This window comes from Carassius auratus, chromosome 5 (assembly GCF_003368295.1).
Source record: "Carassius auratus strain Wakin chromosome 5, ASM336829v1, whole genome shotgun sequence".
Lineage (NCBI taxonomy): Eukaryota > Metazoa > Chordata > Actinopteri > Cypriniformes > Cyprinidae > Carassius > Carassius auratus.
Window position 1 is genome coordinate 29,519,381 of NC_039247.1, and position 19,877 is coordinate 29,539,257.

The 19,877-nt window shown below is 35.9% G+C and overlaps 3 protein-coding genes across 4 annotated transcripts in view; 2 read left to right on the plus strand and 1 right to left on the minus strand.

Annotated features, from left to right (window-relative positions):
• Positions 1-950: 950 nt before the first annotated feature.
• LOC113084813 (dnaJ homolog subfamily C member 25-like) lies at positions 951-11,752 on the minus strand. The gene is made up of 4 exons (XM_026254978.1): positions 11,418-11,752; positions 8,679-8,831; positions 4,129-4,599; positions 951-1,944 (listed from the first exon to the last, which is right to left on the minus strand). The coding sequence occupies exons 1-4, from the start codon at positions 11,703-11,705 to the stop codon at positions 1,822-1,824; spliced, it is 1,035 nt and encodes a 344-aa protein (XP_026110763.1). The 5' UTR covers positions 11,706-11,752; the 3' UTR covers positions 951-1,821.
• A 772-nt stretch (positions 11,753-12,524) lies between these two features.
• The window catches only part of LOC113084829 (UDP-glucuronosyltransferase 2A1-like), a 37,986-nt gene continuing 30,633 nt past the window's right edge, over positions 12,525-19,877 (plus strand). The window contains exon 1 of one of the 2 annotated variants that reach the window (XM_026254980.1): positions 12,525-13,452. In XM_026254980.1, coding sequence (XP_026110765.1) covers positions 12,720-13,452 — 733 coding nt within the window. In that variant the 5' untranslated portion in view covers positions 12,525-12,719. The remainder of the gene's footprint in view (positions 13,453-19,877) is intronic. The other variant, XM_026254979.1, reaches the window with a different exon arrangement.
• Positions 15,739-19,871, plus strand: LOC113084889 (UDP-glucuronosyltransferase 2B18-like). Its single transcript, XM_026255028.1, has 2 exons — positions 15,739-16,591; positions 19,791-19,871. The coding sequence occupies exons 1-2, from the start codon at positions 15,871-15,873 to the stop codon at positions 19,814-19,816; spliced, it is 747 nt and encodes a 248-aa protein (XP_026110813.1). The 5' UTR covers positions 15,739-15,870; the 3' UTR covers positions 19,817-19,871.

The window sequence follows — 19,877 nt, forward strand, 5'->3', positions numbered from 1 at the left end:
AACCTTTACAGAAATTTAGATCAAAATGTAATGTTTCAGATTCAAAAGTTCTAATAATAGCATCCACAGCCTGCTGTCACCACAGAAAACACAAGCCACAGCAGACTAAGCAGGGTTTTCTAGCTTTAATTCTGAACCGTTTTCACTCACAGTGACACACAAATTGTTTATATAATTACATTTTTTTTAAATCTTAATGCAGCAGTTCAATGTCAGTTTTTTAAATCTTAACTGTACATTAGCAATTCAGCGTATGGGAACATTTCAGGTTCAGTACAAGATCAGCTACTGAAAAAAATCAAGGCGACACTGAATTTAACTTACGACAAAATTGTGGCATTGCACTGGAATGAACTGGGGCCAATGGAGTAATTAAAAGCAGGAGTGTGAAGCTTCTAGTTTAATGAACGCATCTACACCATTAAAAATAAAGGCTCCAAAAGGCAGTTTTCAGAGTGATGCCACAGAACTATTTTTTGGGAGGTCCTCAAAGAATCTTTTAACAGTTCTTAACAGAGCAATTACTTCTTAGTGTGAAGAACATTTTAATAATCTAAAGAATGTTTTAATGCTATAAAAAACTTTTGCACTGCCAACGAAGATTTTTCTATAGAGAGAAAAGTAAGGATCACATAGTACACCTCAGTTATTATAAACACCATTTGTTGTGTGCTTTAGGGACCCAGAAATGGTGACACATCGTACTTATCAAATGGATAGTGTTAACTACTGAGGCAGCATTTTGTTTCCTACTCAGGGGTCCAGGGTTACATAACCAAGACGATTCGAGTCACTCATTTGGGGATGATAAAATAAGATGCTATGCAAACAATCACTGATGTCTCTGTTCTCACTTCAGCCTGGTTTTTGTTAGATTGCATGAATAAAATTATTGCATGGGAAAAGAATGACCAGGACATACTTAAAAAAAAAAAAATCTACTACTTTTTATATAGAATATACTTTTAATAACATGGTCTCTTCAATACAGACTTCAGGCAATGAATCCTTACAGGCGAGGGAAAACCGATTTTGAAATTCCACTGAAAATGAAGAAGTTACAAGCATTCATACAAGGCACATAGTCAAACACAAAACACATTCTAATGAAAAGTCTTTGGGGATAGACCTTTTATGTGCACCTTTGGTTACGCACACATAACAATATAATAAATTACTGATGAAATATGAATCTACAGCGGGACAAGCTGTTATGTCTGTTTTAAAGTGAGATGATGGACATCCCCAGGATGCTCATGAGCAGGAATCCCTACAAGGTAACAAAGTTTGCTAGTCAACCTTAAACTATAAAGCTTTATTGAAGTACCACAAAAGGTACCACAAATGTATGCAACTGAAAAAAATAGATGTGACTTAATATTTGGGGAAAATAATGGAAAGAGAGAAAAAGAAAAAACACCTTCGGGGCACGAGCACAGCGTCAGATGACGTTACATTGATGGCAGATATGTAGAAAGAAAGAGAGACACAAAATCCTTTCAATGTTTGAAATGAGGCATTTCTTTTTGGTAACGCAGGGTTTTCTATAGGCTGTGATCATATTCCTCCTGGTACAACACAATGTATTATATTTAGTATTTTTTGTAATGATTCCAACAGTCTCTTCATCCTGTACAATGGCAGAAAAATCGAATGATCCTCCACAGGTACAATCAAAAAGCCTTTATAGTCTATAAGAAAAGGTGTCCTTGTGGATGACGTGCACATGTTTCAGTCTTTTGTAAACAAGGGAGCACAGAGCTTGAGCTCAGGTTGTTCAGGCTGGACGTGCATCTGAGACGGCGCTCTGTGCATGTGAGGTCAATCATCAGCAAAGGTGATGCGTCCAGGCCCCTCGCTCTTCATCCAGCGCCTGTAGCGTTTCCAGCGTGGGTCTGTGGCCATCTTCATCTTCATCTCCTCCTCCTGCTCCTCTCTGTAGGCCTTTCATAAACACACAGTATGATCACACAAACATACTGACACCACATGCTTATTAAAAATATAAGAAATATAAAATAATATAATAAAAATAAGGAAATCACAGATTGACTTAAGGAAAGTTTTTTCTTAATATGAAAAAGTTCTGGGTGAATCTGATTCTCCATAATTTGGAAATTACACGATCTTAAGTCAAATGTGTGTGTGTGTGTGTGTGTGTATATATATATATATATATATATTTGTTGTTGTTGTTTTTGCACCATTATGGGAAAAACAGACATGAAATCAACTCATGAAAAAAACAGACATAAAACTAAACGAAATGCATTAAAGGGATACTCCACCCCAAAATTACAATGTTGTCATTAAATCACATTATCCCCATGTCGTTCCAAACGCATAAAAGCTTTGTTCGTCTTCACAACACAATTTAAGTTATTTTAAGATACTGCCAAATAAGCTACACTGTCAAGTAGGGCTGGGCGATATGATGATATAAATCAGATGGACGAAATTAAGTCTATTGATTTATATTTTGCTCTATTGTTTATTCCATGGTGCAGTAAAATACATTATTTACGGCAATAAGTTTTCATTATCTGAATGACGGCAGTCTTACGTACATTACATGGGGACGCAGACAAACGTGTGAATAACAGCATGCCCGCGCTCATGAAAACAATGTTTGCATGCGTTTTTAAGCACTGCAGTTTAAAACAACTGATTTTAGGCCGTTGAATCAAACAACAGAGCTATATGCGCGCATTGTCCCAGTTTCGGTGTGAGAGGAGTGCAGAAGCCACGCATCAGCTGCTAATAGAGCTCGTGAGTATTTTTGCTGCTTTATTGGCTTTGAACCATTGCATACACACTAATATGCGTCCAAATGCAAGGATCCTCATAAACAGTCATTTAGGTCTTAATGGAATGTAAACAGTTGTGAGGGAAAGCGCAGATGTAACAGTGTATTGGATCCGGACTTTGGTCTAAAAGGGGAAGCTGTCCAATATTTGTACTGTCTGCCGTTCATAAAAATCTCTCACCGACTAAATCACTTTTGTAACTAGAATAAGAATATAAATAAAGCTAATGATTATGCGTCTAGATAGATAGATAGATAACTTACACAGTTCATTTACACAATGTATTTCTCATTGTAGTTTTTGTACTATTGATTGTAATTAGTTTCTTGTTCTTATTTCTTCACTGACTGCTGTATCTCCAGTGAGCTTGACAATTGACATTGGTGACAAGGATTTTGAAAATTCTATGGTGAATTTTGAAAAAAAACAAAAACATTTTCATACTTTTCTGGACCTTGACAGTATATTTACTTGGCAGTATCTTAAAATATCTTAAATTGTTTTCTGAAGACGAACAAAGCTTTTACGGGTTTAGAATCCCCTTGCGAGGAAGGGTGGAGTATCCCTTTAACAGTTCAAAGGTTTTTGAACTTATTTAGACTTCTTTCAGAACTCAAGAAAATAACTTAAAACAAATATTTTGACTGTATAGCAATTACTGTAATAGATTGCTGCAGGGGTGATGTAGTTTTGTAGTCCAAAACCCAGCAAAAAGTTTGTATTTTAGCACTTCCGGTTCCATCGCCCTGAAGTCAAAGGGTTTTTTGAATAGGCTGTGGTTAAGTGCCTTCTATATTTGGCCTTCTATAAGCCAAAATATATTTTCACTTTCACAAAATTGTGATTGCTATTTTGCAGTTGCACTAAAAACCTTTTGAGGTTGTGGTGGACATTAAACATCATCAGATCAAGCATGAAAAAAAATGAATCTATTCACTAGTCCATGTTCACGATCTCACTGTTTATAAGCTTAAATGCTGAAAAGTAATGCAACCATGGTGTAGTTTGTTTATAGCCTACATTAAGCTTTTTACTTCTGCAGATTGTACATATGCTTCAACATCAACAAAGGTTGTTTTCATTTGTGAAGTTTATCATGATGAACTAAATGTGTAGGAATCATAAATCTTTGTTGGTCACTGGGCTTATTTTCAGCGATAATCCAAAAGGAAATGGAAAACCCCATTAAGCTTTTGTCAAAGGAACCAGGGGGATGATAACTTCTGGGTTGGCCTACAAAAAACATCACTGTTCTCTTATGTGGAAGTAGATCAACTTTGCAAAAAAAATAATAATAAATTGGAAAGAAATCTTTTCAAACCTCATAGTTCTCTTTGATCCAGAGCTGCTGCTTCAGGAAAGTCTCTATCAGGCTGCTGTCCAGACTATCAAACTGAGCCTGGGACATCTTCATGTACCTGCGGATAATGTAAAGTCTCTCCTCATCCCCATACTCCTCCCGGCGAATGGTGAAACGGTAAAACCACGAGCAGTTCCACGCCACATAGGTGCACAGATGGTAAGGGAACAGAATGATTTTACAAAGCAGAATATCAGATACATTGGGCTTCTGATAGCCACCCTTGATGTCGATCTTGTTCTTGATGATGTCTCTGATGATCTGCTCCTCCTCCTCACGGATCTCCTCTTTGGAGCGCCGGTTCTTGCCCTTCTCTTTGGTTTTATTCAGCAGACCTTGCTGCTTGGCCAGTTCAGTAGCCTGGATGCGGTATTTGGGAACGGTCATCAGGTAGTTGATGGCTTCTGTGTAGCTACTCCACCAGCTGTAATACTGCAACAAATAAATACATCTGTTTCTTAAATGCATAGTTCTGACTCTAATAAATTATTCTATGTGCCATATTCTAAAAAAGGACATGCCATACAAAAGACATTGCTTGTTGCAGCTGTCAGCAGCCTATGACGGACACCAGACCTCTTGTTGCACTGATCAAGCTGAAGATGAGCTTGTTACAGTTTTGGGGATTTTGCTGTCATTTTCTATAATCTGAAAATGTTTCAATTTATTTGTTTTTGTCTTAATTGACTTAAAACATAATACACATTTTTTTTTAAATTCTATAGGACAGTGACATGTTTTAAGAGGTGAATGTATACATTTCTACAGAACAATCTTTCTTTCTGTGTCTCTCTCCATTATCATTTATGATTTCGTTTTACTACTTCCAAACTGCAAACGAATAATACCAGGTTCCCCACACATTGATTTATTTGTGGCGGGTCGCCACAATATCAAAACTGACCACCTCAAATAGATTTTCCAAGAAGGCTTTGACTTCTTTGAATAAACATGAGCACTGCACGTTTCAAAATTAAAAAAATCGGGTGTTTTTAAATAACTATTTCAGAAGGAAACCGACTGTATTTAGAAAATTCTCGATTTCATTTTAATTTGATCTTGCATGTAATGCTTGATAAGGCAGCGTTTGTAAGCATATCACTGCTTTACAGACATTACTGGAGAAAACTCTCTCCCGCTCTTAAAGCGCCTCCTGCTGGCAGGAAATTAATTTGCATATATATGTATCAACCTGTCCTGCAACCAATAAGCTTGTATAGGTTGTTTGTCCAAATCCCTGAAATACGACTCAGAGCATATACTACAATTGCGCCCCTATCAGCAAAAGGTCGTTTTCATATTAGTGTTTTGTACTCTTTTATTTACCCTCTGGTTTGTGTTTCGTGTAGCTCAGTTAGTAGATTATTGCATTATACCTTGATATGTAATCATGCTATCATGGGTTCGATCCCATGGGGACCGACGTTCACGAAAATGTATATGCTCAATAAATCATAATTTATGTAAGGGTTAGGTTTAGGGGTGGGGTTAGGTGTGGTCATTCGAACGAATAAGCCACCTACAGTAGTAAAATATGTACGAAATACTGTGAGATCGGTGTAAAACGCCCATACATTGCATTTAAATAAACGTGCGTTTTGATTGGAAATGACGTTATACGTCAATTCATGACGACAGACGCAACGCGATACTGTCATTATCTTAGCTTTAAAACGTAATATAGGTCGTAACAAATGCTTGCACAAATGACCTATATGGTCGTTTTTTGTTGGAGGACAGGCTCATATGTATATAGGGGGTGGGGGAGTGCAGCCACAAATTGAGTTTGAAAGATTTAACACATCCTCTACTAATAATGGCACCTTTGGTAAATATGCGCAAACTGTCATTCAAAATATTCACAATAATCTAACTATTACCTTGAAAATAAAAACGTGGAATAAACAAAACACATTTTATGGATCATCACTTTACCATTTCTCCTGGTTTCCTTCTCTATCTATCTTTCTTTCAGATGTAGAACCAACTGAAGCCTCCCTGTAATGAGACATCACCCTCACAATGAGTCTCAGCTCACTGGGTTTTGCTAATCTTTGCCTGTTCTTAGTGTCTTTGTGAAAAAGAGCAAATTCCCAAGCATATTTAGATTGCTCCCGCTGACTAGATCCAGCCACTTATGAAGTCTTCAGATGACGCCAACCCCCGAGAGAACTCTGCATAAACATACAAAACTGCCAAATTGTAAACATCATGATCACATCATGTAATCACTGTTTTAATGTGTTTTTTCTGCTGAATATGACGTTAACTGCATGATTTGTGTAGCCTAATCTTAGAACATTTAACATAGCAGAACTCTTCTTTGTAATGTAGAAACATTCATTTTCTGTAAAGCTGCTTTGAAACAATTTGCATAATAAAAAGATTACATTCACAATTTGCAATACAAATAAATGTGAACTGAATAAAACTTGATGGCTCTTTTTTCTTTCTCCTCTGCATGCAACTTAGCAAACCTTGGTGGAGACGAAACAAGGACAGCATGCTTTTCAGTTTATTATAAATCAAAAGTCACCCTTAAATTATGATATGTCTAAAAAAAAATGTTTTAACTTGTTTTAAATTTGAATATACTATGAGCGCCTTCAGAAGGTTTCAGAGAACTAAAATCTTTTACAGCTGCTTGGATTCAACTCGCTTTATTTTTCTCAATCTTTTTTATAAATAATTTTTAGTCATGTAGGATGTTCGGTGCATTACAAGCTTGGGATGCTGTTTAAGAAGAGAGTGTGTGCGTGTTTTTCCTACATAGAAATGTAGAAAATACTAAAGATTACAACACCGTATAACATCCCTGAATTATACACATTTTTACATATATAAGTCACATTTCTAATCGATATAGATGTAATGATTAACAATAAAGATTAAAATTAAGGACAAATATGCACATTAAAAATGCGTCACTGAAACGCATCCAGAATAAACACAACATAATTCCATCTTATTAACTAACAAAGACCTAGTTCAAAGACACTATACAGTGATGCCAACCTTTAATAAGCAGTTAGTTTATCACACAGAACACCATTGCTGTAGTTAAACTATGATGAGTCGTGCATCTAGCAAGAACTTAACGATAACAGATACACAAAATAATCATATTGATTTATATATTTAACATGCATGAGTTAAATAAATGCCAGTAATGAACAATACCGCACAAATCATGGCAATTATAAAGAAGGACCTTATTCTGTCCCAAACAGTGAGGTGGATATAAAACCCATCAGCTATATTCAGTTCTTTACTGAAACCTGTTGGCACCATATATAACTAAGAGAACAACTTGTGTTACATCAAAAAAAATTAAGTCGTGATCACGAGAAAACAACTTGCGTTATGAAGAGATCAGGAGATAAGTCTTGAATTTCTTAATAATTGAGGGGTGCAAAATAATTTTAATCATTAAACAAGATTAATTTTCACTTAATTGAATCTTAATCTTCACTTATTTGGAATAAATTTTCTAAGATAACACACTGAACATTGTGTCTAAAATTAACTAGGCCCTCACTTAGCATCAGATCAGTGAAAACACAATGAACATTAACATGTGACTGCACCTGACTAACATACATGTTTTAAGAATATTAAAAAAATACATATTTCAAGACAACAAAGCAAAGGTAACTTTAGGCTAAAATATGTTAACAAGTCAGGAAACGATAGTAGGACCACATCAACATTAACACTGAATAAACCTTCATATACATGTTGATTTATTTTATAAATATTGTAACCAAATGCTACTAATTACCAATTATATCAGTGCTGTCTCTCTAAATCAATTTATTAAAATTGCCCGCTATGAACTTCCTGGAACTGGATCTGAAGTCTACATGAATCACGTGACGATAAACCATTTCGAACTTCTGATGGCACAGCTCTCTCTCTCTCTCTCTCTCTCTCTCTCAACGCCTCTGACACAAGCACAACAAGAGTAAAGTAAATGACAGAATTTTTGTTTTTGGATTATCTATTCCTTTAAGGTGAGCATTTTTTGCACTTTTGTTAAAATTTGAAAAGGCTAACATAACATTTCTGGACTTATTTTTAAATGTTTAAGTATTTTTGGTCATTTGTGATCATGAGACTAAATAGAATCTTTCTGCACTGGTTTAATTCCATAAGAAAATGTCTTCGACTAAAACACTATACACATGTAGACCCGTCACAATAACAACTTTTTGTTGTGCTATATAGTGCCCCAAAAATAATTGTGATAAGCTATATTACTGTCATTTTAAAGACCATTTTATGCCACTGAATATATGTAACGGCATAATAACGCCTTTTTGTCACGAGGGTCCATAGATGAAACACACCAAATTGGGTTCTCTGAGATTTACAGTCTCTGATTCCAAAACAGATTTAGAAATGAATATAAGGATTAAGAAAAACTATCATCAGTATGTCAGCTTTTTCAAGGCAATGGCAACAGATGGCAGTAAATGACCAGAACATTTTGTGATGAGGGGTGTACTCACCTGAAACAGTGAGACTGCACAAATAGTTACGAGAATCACTATCCTAACGTCTACTTTGGGAGCAAGTCTTCTTCTGTAGTAGGTGTAGTAGTGGCTGTAGTATTTCTCTGGGTGGTCCAGCATGTAGTCGTAGTCCTTACGTAATTCTTCATCCTGAAAGTTGCAATATGGGAGTCTATTAAGCTGTTATAACCATTTACCATGTCTCAAAATTGCAATGGAAAGCACAATTCATCTTTGATGCTAGTTGATGCTAGTTTGATGACAAACGCTTGACAGTAATTTTACTGTAAAAGCTTGAAGACTTTACATTTGGTCAGTCAGACAACTCTATGAAAGACATTTAGGCCATGTTTACACCTGGTATTATGATGCTTTTTGTTCAAGTAGATCACAAGTAGATGTGGGAGACACATTTACCGTTCACACCTGGTGTTTTAATTTCGTCTCTTCTGTCCACTTATCGTGATTTGTTTTGACGGGAGGGTGTATGAGCCAGTGTATGTGGGAATTTTATGATCTTACCATTTAATATTGTGGAAAAAAACTATTTTTAGTCTTGTCTTTTTTCGTCAATGATACTGCATGTTCATTTAGTCGTTCGGTTATTGTTTAATGACCTTAGTATCGTCTTGTTTTCGTCAGTGGAAAAAACCTTGTTGACTAACATTTTTCGTCATAGTTTTCATTAACAAAACTGTCTACATGCAAAACTAAACCACTAAAAAGAAAAACATTTATTTTTAATGGGTCACTTTAAAATTTATTTAACATTTAAACAAATTCTCAGTTAATGTATAGGAAATTAACATGGTAATTAGGGCTGCACCATAAATCGAAAGATCGTGTTTCCACAGAAGCTGTGTTTGTCATGCGTATCTTTCAGTGAAGCACAGTTCTGTGATCAGTAGTAAATCTCCATCTAAAAGCCAGAGGGCGCTCTTGCGCTGAAACTCCAAATATGCCTCACAGAAGAAACCCAGGAAATGCCTATAGCTGTAGCTGGATGAACTAACCCTTTAACTGCTTTCATTGATTCAATAAGACTAATAAACACACAACTATGACAATGTATTGTTTATGTGAGTTAATATTATTATAATTATCATTAAAATAAAGTATATTTATAATGCAATGCCTTTATCACTGCTCAGAATACTATGAAAAATGTTGCATACCTTATTCTGTGCATGTTATGAAGTGAGTTTGGAGTAAAAATGTTATTAAATGTGGCGTTTTCACATGCTTTCAGATGGAGCAGCATTTACTACACAGAGCCGTAGTTCACTGAGAAGCTACGAAAAAACAGCTGTCATTATCACAAACTATTTCATATTCACGCAATTAAATTGTCTGTCATTTTTTTGTATAACTTGTTACTGAAATACGCCTCTGTGTAGTAAATGCTGATCCATTTGAAAGCACGTGATGATTTACTGCTGATTACAGAACTAGCTTTACTGACAAAATGTGCGTGACAATCGCATTCGATTAATCAGTCAGCGGAGAGTAGGCAGTCTTTAGTGAATGCGGTTTCAACCACCTTTGGAAGTGGTCTAATGTGTTTTAGACTCCGTTCCTTAATACCAGGTGTAAACAGATAAAGATAAAAGTCATAGCAAAACAGCAGCAGGGTCTGTGCAGCATCATGTATTTAGTCAGCAAGTCCTGGGAAGAGTTATGTACAGACATGCAGAACCTTACAAGAATGAGAAAAATAAGTTTAACTTGAACAGAGAAATGGGTTCAAGTTGACTTTTGACCTTTTACTTTTCAAACTATTGGGACAGTGCCAAGTGAAAAATGGTTGAACCACACTTCAGTGATTAATGATAGTGTTTACTCAAATCAGAATCGCTAACGTTTCTATATTTTCAGTAAATGTAAGTGAGATATGCTTTTTATGATTTAAAATTGTCATTTTGGCCAATCCTAAATGGGTTATACCATTGGCACCTAAGCAGCTGAAGTAAATACTACAGAAAAACACATTCAGGATGTTTATTTAATGCATAAACAGAGCAATAATATAACATAAGTGTCGAAAATGCATGGACATGATGCAGTTGGATGATAGAGGTTAGCCTCTTTAATTAATGCTGTTAAACTGAAAGTACAAAGCAAACTGTTCGCTTAACCACAACATTGCATACTTTTTATTTATTATATTATTTAAAAGCCCTTGCTACGTGTACTGTGTTAAGCTAACTGAGACTTGTTATAGCACTTATATTGCTCTTTTTGTTGGTTTTGATTGCTTCCCCTGTCCTCACTTGAAAGTCACTTTGGATAAAAGCGTCTGCTTAATGAATAAATGTAAATGTGGATAAAATATTTGAAAGCATCTTTTTTTTTTTTTTTTTTGCTATATTTTAATACTTAAATAAAGTGAAGCAACACTTCATTAGAGAACTGATGAGAACTTGAACATGATATAACAATGGACAAAAGCATTGTAACTGCTCACTAGATTGGTGAGGTTTGTTGTAATAACAGATTATTATATTTCTAAGCACACATTATTATAACAATCAGTAGGTTGCCATAATAACATCAGCATACCATTAATGCATTTCTGACTGAACTGAAACTATATTAAATCCACCTCACGCAAGCTTTTATTTGAAGTTTAAGTTTATACACTAAGTTACCTGTATGAAACCGTTTTCCTTCATAGTGCAAATTCTAAAATCTCCTGACAAGGGCGGCATGGAAGCGGGCGCTTGTTTTCAGGGTTACCTTGAGTGTCTCGTAAGCGGTCGCGACGAGCAGGAACTTCTGCTGCGCGGTTTCTCGGGTGTCGTGGCTCTCTCCGGGCTGGTATCTGTCCGGGTGATATCTGCGGGCCAGCTGGCGGTACGCGCGGCCGATCTCCGCTTTACTGGCGTCCCGCGAAACCCCCAGCACGTCATAACAACTCTGAGTCCCGCAATACAGTCCCTCAATGAGCGCGGAGACCGAAGAAAAGCCCGAAATAAAGACAAGACCGATGCATAAAGTCAGTCTCGTCTCAATGGACGCGGCCATGTCAGCGTTCTGACGCTACGCTCGCGCTCTGATGACGCAACGTGAGACGTACACGTGTTGAACAAGCTTCAAAATCACGTGGTTTTGAAACGGTCCAAAACTTTTGGATGGAATTGGCAACATTTAACTACGTTTTTACGTTTTAGCATATTGTTGTATATTACGAAAATAAAACTAACAAAGGTCTTATTGTTAATGTGTTTACATTGCTGGCAAAATTTTATATACACAAAAAAGTTTATATTCATAGTTTAAGTTTATTGTTGAATTACAACATTATACATTATCCCTTACAATTAGTCAGTTACTCATCAGTCTGTCAGTCAATACATATACATTTATTCATTTAGCAGATGCTTCCAAAGTGACTTACAAATGAGGACAGTGGAAGCAATCAAAAACAACAAAAAGAGCAATATAAGTGCTATAACAAGTCTCAGTTAGGTTAACACAGTACACGTAGCAAGGGCTTTTAAATAAATAAAAAGAAAACAGATAGAATAGAAAAATAATAGAGCAAGTTAGTGTTAGAGGTCTTTTTTTTGTAATTGTATAATAAATGAAAATTCTTTTTTTTTTTTTAAGAATAGAATTAGAATTGTAAGTGCTAAAGTTAGAGGGTCAAATAAAGATGGAAGAGATGTGTTTGAAGATATGTAAGAACTCAGCTGCTCGGATTGAGTTGGGGAGGTCATTCCACCAGAAGGGAACATTTAACTGAAAAGTCTGTAAAAGTGACTTTGTGCTTCTTTGGGAGGCACAATCAAGCGACGTTCACTTGCAGAACACAAGCTTCTAGAGGCACATAAGTCTGAAGTAATTTATTTAGGTAAAGGGGTGAAGCTAGTGGTGGTTTTGCATGCAAACAGTCTATACTTTCTATTCCACTGAAACTAATACATCGAGACTGACAAAGACCTTGCCCTGTTATTTGATTGCGTAACTTGTGCGTGTCCGGGCAGCAGTAGCTCCTCCTCCTTCACATGCTTGTTCAGCTTGTTATTCACTTCAGTCATGGGTCCCAGAGGAAGCGTTGGTTTTTTCCTGTTAGTTCTGCTGAACCTGAACCTGAACCCACAGTGTGTGTCGGGAGGTAAGGTCATCGTCTGGCCTTCTGAATTCAGCCACTGGCTCAATTTGAAAGTCATCCTGAACGCACTGATCGCAAGAGGACACAATATCACAGTGGTGACCCACTCAGCTACACCGTCTGTCAACACCACCCCATCTGCGGGTTACAATGTGGAGATTTTACAGGTGCCTCACACAAAGCAGGACATCCTGGAGAATATGGAGAGGATGCTGAAATACTGGACTCACGATCTACCCAATGACAACATCATCAGGGCTTCAATGAAGATCAAGGAGATGCTTGACATAGGCACAGAACAGAACCAGGTCGTGTGCAATGAACTCTTTGCCAGAAAAGACCTGCTGGAGAAGTGGAGAAAAGAGAAGTTTGACGTCTTACTTGCAGACCCCCTTTTCATGTGCGGGGAGCTGCTGGCACGGAAGCTGAACGTCCCGTTAATCTTCAGTCTCAGGTTTTCATTCGGTAACACTGTAGAGAGGCTCTGCGGCCAGCTGCCGGCACCGCCATCCTACGTCCCTGCCGTCGTCTCTGAGAATACAGATGAAATGAATTTCTTGCAGAGACTGAAAAACTTCCTCTTTTATGGCACACAGGATATCCTGTTTTATCTAGTGGCTAAATCAAAGTGGGATCACTTTTATACACAAGTCATGGGTAAGTGCATTCACAATTCATTCATTGCAGTGAAAAAGACCTTGTTCTGTATTAGAGGCAGTAGATCATGAATGTCTTTTTTTAAATATATATCTGTTATACATAAACAGATGAATTAGTAGTTGCACATCTTTTAACTCAAATGAACACTGTTTTATTTCGTCTATGGTGAGCACATTTAGGCCTAAATTAACATTGGTGTATTTGAATTGCATATACACTTTCCATCAGTTTGAAGCAAACGGTTTTACATAAACTAATAAACTTAATATACGCATATTTGTCACAGGAATGTAACGGGTAAGATTTCTGTAGTAGTACTAATAAACTAAATGCATTTTAAATACACGCACACACACACAAAACTGTTTAAATATTTATCATCAATAAACCCTTTTTTTAATCTCATACATTTGAAGTAACAAAATATATAACTTTTCCAGGGCTAGCCATATTGTAACCGTGTTCAAATAACTAAATAAATGTAATTGTTTGTATAATTGTACTTTATGTTGTAACTGCAATCCAAATAGATGGAAAATTGATAAGCAGTTCAAAGTGAATTAACATATTTACACATATCTCATTGACACATGAAAGGCTGTTGAACATTTTCACCTTTCACCTTAGATCAAATACATTCAATGAATTACACGTTGACATTTAGTGATCACATGCCCTTATTAAAGTGCACTAATAAAGAAAAACACACCTCTGATCCTTGCACTTGTTATGTCAGCAAACCCATGCATCTTCAAGTGTTTTCTGATTGGTTAAAATAGCTCAGGCCATTTCTTGGACACTTTTATTGATTTTCAGGAAATACTCACATAGTTATAAAGAATATGAACCTGCCATGAAGAAAACAATGTTTAAACGTTTATTAGATGATGTGTTTGCACATAAAAACACAAGCAATATAATACAATGGCTTTACAACTGGTCTTAAACACGAACAAGCTAATTCAGGGTCACCAGTAAAACTCTGGCAAGAACTTCCAACGTTATTTTTATTTCTACAGTTCTGACCATTAAACAAGCTGAAAAACACGAGCTAGAAGGTCCTGGATAGGTCACTGGATGTTATAACACATCATTCAGAATAGCTTCAAATAATACAAGAAACATAAAACCACTGATAACGTGAACTTTACCATGCAGTACTTTCACATTCAAGTGCACTGGAGCAGTAGATCCTAAAAATTAGATAACATTCTCAGTTTTTAAGATTTGTTATGCAAGTTATTACGGGCATTTAAACTACATTTCACCATTAATCACACTACTTAAGTGTACACAACTTGTGAAATGTAGCATAGTAAACTTACATTATGCATGAGTACTCTGTTGAAAACATATTTACATTTTAATAATTAAGTGCTTGCCAAACACAAGTTACTACTTCTTGTTTTACTTTTAATAAAAAATTTAAAAAAAAAAAAAAAAAAAAAACAGATGACTTTATGATATTTTTTGTCAACTCTGTTATGGACAAATTAGTCAATATGTAGAAGTCATAACGGGAAAAATACTTCTTGTTTTATAAGACAAACATTCTTTACATTCCATCACCTGAAACTGAGATAATTTCACCTATTCATACCTGAAAAAAAAAAAAAATTATATATACAATATCCAGTTTAAAAAAAAAATTATGTTGAAATATGCAAAAATAAATCAATAATGTTTTTTTTTAAACAACTTTTTTTGTGTGAGTGTTAAAATAGTTCATAAACAGAGTTGACCCTTTAACCAAGTAACAGAATTATAAAGTGACAGAACTGACAGAATTGTCCGATGGACCGTCATTTTTGTTACCGCATTGTCAGCATTGTTACTCTACCTTATTAACAGAGTTGTAAAAGTATATATATACTATTATGGACTGTAGCATCTTGTAATTCATAAGAATGAGTAACAGTTTAAAAATATTTACAAATATAAGCATTTGAAAAAAGCAGAAAAAAAATAATGACCTCGAACACCAAATGTAAACGCAATTACAGAATCACTCTTATATTAATAACGAGCGTATGTTTCCGGATTCTTTACTCGTTGATGTGACGTAACTCCAAAGTCCTGCTCTGTCAGGTCTCTGCAGAGCAAAAGTGGGCGTTTATCACCATGTGGGTGTTTTCAAACTGCTGGGTGTTTCTCAATCATGCACTCTAAATGATCCCCCTTACCCAACCCCACCCCTAAACCTAACGTCACTATTACATCAACCAATCAGGTATCAAGGTGTAAAAACACCTTGATCTTGTAACTCCCATTACTTTCCTGCAGAGACCTATACTTGGCTCTGTCTCCACCTTTCACACAGAAACTTTCCTGAACGGGTACGCCCAGATCCTTGGTATCTTGTCGAAACCGCTTATATCATATATTGTCTGCTGCGTCTTCACGAGTGCTTCTAAAATGCAATGTTTGGGAAAGTCCTTTACACTTTTTGTAATCTTCCTACTCGGTGACTTGAGCTTTACGCACGGTGGACATGTGCTCGTGCTGCCGGGAGAATACAGCCACTGGTCCAACATGCGCAACATTGTGGACGAACTGTTGAACCGCAATCACAGAGTGACGGTTCTGGTCAACTCAGCCTCGCCAACAATAAACTTCACACAGCAGGAGAGGTTTCAGTATCTGGTGTTTGACGTGCCTCTGAAGGCGCACGAGGTGCACGGTCTGAGCGAACAGCTTCTTGATATCTGGTTGCAGTATCCCGCACCAAGTAAGGTCCAAATCGGTCTCCAGATCATCGATCTGCTGGGGAAAGTACGCGAAATGCACCGGACTATGTGCGACTGCATGCTGCGTAACGAAACGCTTATCAGTCGCTTGACGGCTTTAAAGTTTGATGTGCTTTTATACGATCCCATGAACATGTGCAGTGACTTGCTGGCAGAGATTCTGGACCTGCCTGTCGTGCTTTCCCTTCGCATTTCTTTGGGGTTTTCAATGGAGAGGATGTGTGGACAGATGCCCTCACCGCCCTCTTATGTACCGGTTCCTCCGACGGAGATGACCGATCACATGAGCTTCATGGAAAGAGTGAAAAATATGATTGTGTATGTCGTTTATTCATTTGCGTTTCGGATGGCCTCGATGACTTTGGATAATTACTACAGTGAAGTATTAGGTAAGATCCTCGCCGGATGCAATGGGTTCAAATGTTGCTTTTCTCTCCTGTACATCTGTAAACTGCGGACAAATTGATTGAGTTCTAGTTTAGCTATATTTTATCAAGTCGGTGAAGTCTGGTGCATGCTTTTATCCATTGCTGTTAACTGTGGTAGGGAATGATCAGCAATCAACTCGAAAGTTGCAACAGCACTGTATTCTTGTACAAATTGTGATCAATTTTAACATTTAATATTCGTTCTATATTCAGTTTCAGATCTCAATGCACATTTCAACGTTTGTCAACTTAGCTGTAATTCAAATAACCATTGTAACTTATAATTGTCAAAATGTTCTTGACTTTCTGTTGAGCTTTAGGATTAAACTTCTGACCTCTGCATTGATTTCCCTTACGAAAAATAACCATGGTTTTATTATAGTAAAACTGTAGTAACCCATGGTTTTTTGGCGTATTGACTGCCATTTGTAAAACCACAGATTTACTACAAATACCATGGTTAAACTATGGTTAATATAGCAAAACCATGGTTAATTTGTGGTTACCATGGTTTAACTACAGTAACCATGGTTTTTTGGTTTTATTTGTAGTAAAACCATGGTTAATTTTCGTAAGGGTTGAGTCTCCTCAAAAAGATCTTGATGTCCAAAAAATAGTGAATCAGCAACTTTGTAGTATAAACAGTTTTGGATTTAATGGATTTAAATGTTCTATATTATCTCCAAAACTAGTGCTATATAAGGAATGATGTTCAGAGTTATTTGCACTTGGTCAGAGACCTTTAGGTCAACTTTTTAAGTTATTTGTATACCTAAGTTGATTTAGACTTAAAAAAATGTGCAGAGTTTAATGGGTATGAAACCAAACATCCAACGCATGTCAAACGATAAACTATTTTTACTTCTGTGCTGCACAATCATAATGCAATCATCCTGAGCTTTGAGCCTCAACACAAGGAACAGTGTGACAGTGCTAACGCCCAATCTGCTATTTTGTCCGACAAACAACACAAACAAGAGTAGATTAATGCCGGTGAACTTGATCCTGAAAAACAGTGTATTTTGACGTCTTTTCGCAGTTTAAAAAAAGATTCCTTCTGATGTTCATTCATGTTTATTTCATGCTATAACTAGTAAAGAGGAAGAGATGATCGGGTCACATCACGCTTGAACTGAGGTGCTAGTACAACGATGTCTCCACACATTAAAGAGCCACAAAATGGGATTTATTTGAATCTCTTAAAAAAAGTCAAAATTTGGAAGCTGAGACTTTGTTTTATACCAGAAGTAAGCTGCTCTGTCTTGTCTGTCGACATGTAGTCAGTGTCCTCTTTGCTCTGCGATATATTTGTCACTGCATGAGAACATGATGTGTGGCATATTTATATCATCTACGAAGGTGTAGGAGGATAAAATGTCCAATCATATCCCTCGGTCCGAGAGCTACGATAGGCTGTCCTTCCTGCCTGTCAATGTATGTATTAAAGTGGGTGATATTGATGCTGCAGCATTAGGCCCATTGCTGAAATCGGCCCAGATGAAAACAGACAAGAATTTTGTGGAAGCTGAACAGTTTTCCTTCAATATATTAACCTCAAAATAATTCTTAGAATGAAATTACAAAAAACAAAGATTCGTTTTTATTTTGAATATACACAAATAAAGGCAAAACTTTTACAATTTGGATTATCTTAACTAAAAGGAGTCATTAAAAAATCAAGTGATTGCACCAGCGGTGCATACGCACTCACAGTTAAGCATTGCTTGACAACGCAGCCTGTTTAATATCATAATAAACTACAGTCAGTCAAACATGAAGAAACACACACACACAGAGAGAGAGACACACACTGCTCAGTTTAAATATGTAGTAAAATCTGTTAGGTGTTATCACCGTACTGCCGTGATGTTAGTTTTACGTGGATGTTGGAATATGAGTAAATTACATAATAAATAATAATTTGGCATTCAAATACATTGCGGATATGGAAAATTTGATTTTGTGTCAAACGTGAGACCCAACATTGGTTTTAGTTTTGTTTTAGCATAAATGAATTTGTTTTGGCTTGTCGTTTATATTGCTATAGCTTCTTATATTTTTAATCCTTGTTCTTTTCTAAATACTGTTAATTGAAAGGATGTGTTGTGGAGTGCAGGGAACTAATAGCCTAGCTATGTTTACAGTGTTTATTATAGCCTAATGTTTGTAAACACTGCATTAGCGACTGCATTAGTTCTGTTACCTAAATTAAATAATAAAAGCAACTTTTCTTCTTTTCTTTCCCTAAAAACACTCTTTTAATATATACACGTAGCATATTTTAACCATGCAGTGAATTTTGATTTAAAATATAACGTTCTAGAAACATTGATTTGTAACATTCCAAGAACATAAAAGATCCAGGATCTTTAATGTTAGTAGAATGTTATTTAAAGGTTAGTATGATGTTCCTGTAATATTCTCTCAGTCATTCAAACACCTGCTGTGAACAAGCACTGAAAGAAAAAGAAATAAGAACACAGACTACAACTTTCTTCAGCCACAGTTACAAGACTTTAAATCTCTAAAGATCTGATTAAACAGCATTGCCAGCTTTACTTAATGAGGTCTTATTGTAAAGTGATAACTTTTGTTTTTTATAGTTCTTTTGCACTTTAATATGTAAAACATTTGACTTTAATATATTAGTCTGTATTGCTTTATTGTTTTAAATGTTTAGTTATTTTTGTTATAAGAAAAAAGTTATTTAACCTGTTATACTGTATTATGACCACTTAAAAAAAAAAAAAATCCAATACTGTGATAATCCCGTATACCGTGAAAAAAGCATTATCAATTAACAGCAACAGGAAAATTTGATACCGGCATATCCCTAATTACAATATTACTAACCAGATTGACTTTATTTCTGTCACATGTCTACAGAAGTTCAACATGATCAACATGTATGTTTTAATAAAAGCCCAGTGACTGCATTAAAGTAGTTTAAGTTATTCAACTGATATATATATATATATATATATATATATATATATATATATATATATATATCAGTTGAATAACTTAAACTACTTTAATGCAGTCATTGGGCTATAATATGTATATTGTAAATAAATATACTGATGTTTAAGAGTGTATAAATATTGTCCTTTTTAACTTTTTGTTTAAAACATGTTTTGTGTTCTTTATACACTCACAGACATCACCATTTTCATGCCAGCATAGAAAACATGTTCATGGCTCCCAGCATGCTGTATTTTTTCTTTTTTTTGATTGTCACCATTGT

Bases quoted from the DNA above. Each gene is read 5' to 3' on its own strand.
- LOC113084889 (XM_026255028.1), top strand. From the start codon at position 15,871: ATGCAATGTTTGGGAAAGTCCTTTACACTTTTTGTAATCTTCCTACTC. The intron at 16,592-19,790 runs GTAAGATCCTCG...ATACACTCACAG, and splicing joins TTACTACAGTGAAGTATTAG to ACATCACCATTTTCATGCCA.
- LOC113084813 (XM_026254978.1), bottom strand. From the start codon at position 11,705: ATGGCCGCGTCCATTGAGACGAGACTGACTTTATGCATCGGTCTTGTC. The intron at 8,832-11,417 runs GTAACCCTGAAA...TGCAACTTTCAG, and splicing joins CCGCTTACGAGACACTCAAG to GATGAAGAATTACGTAAGGA. The intron at 4,600-8,678 runs GTGAGTACACCC...TATTTGTTGCAG, and splicing joins GTGCAGTCTCACTGTTTCAG to TATTACAGCTGGTGGAGTAG.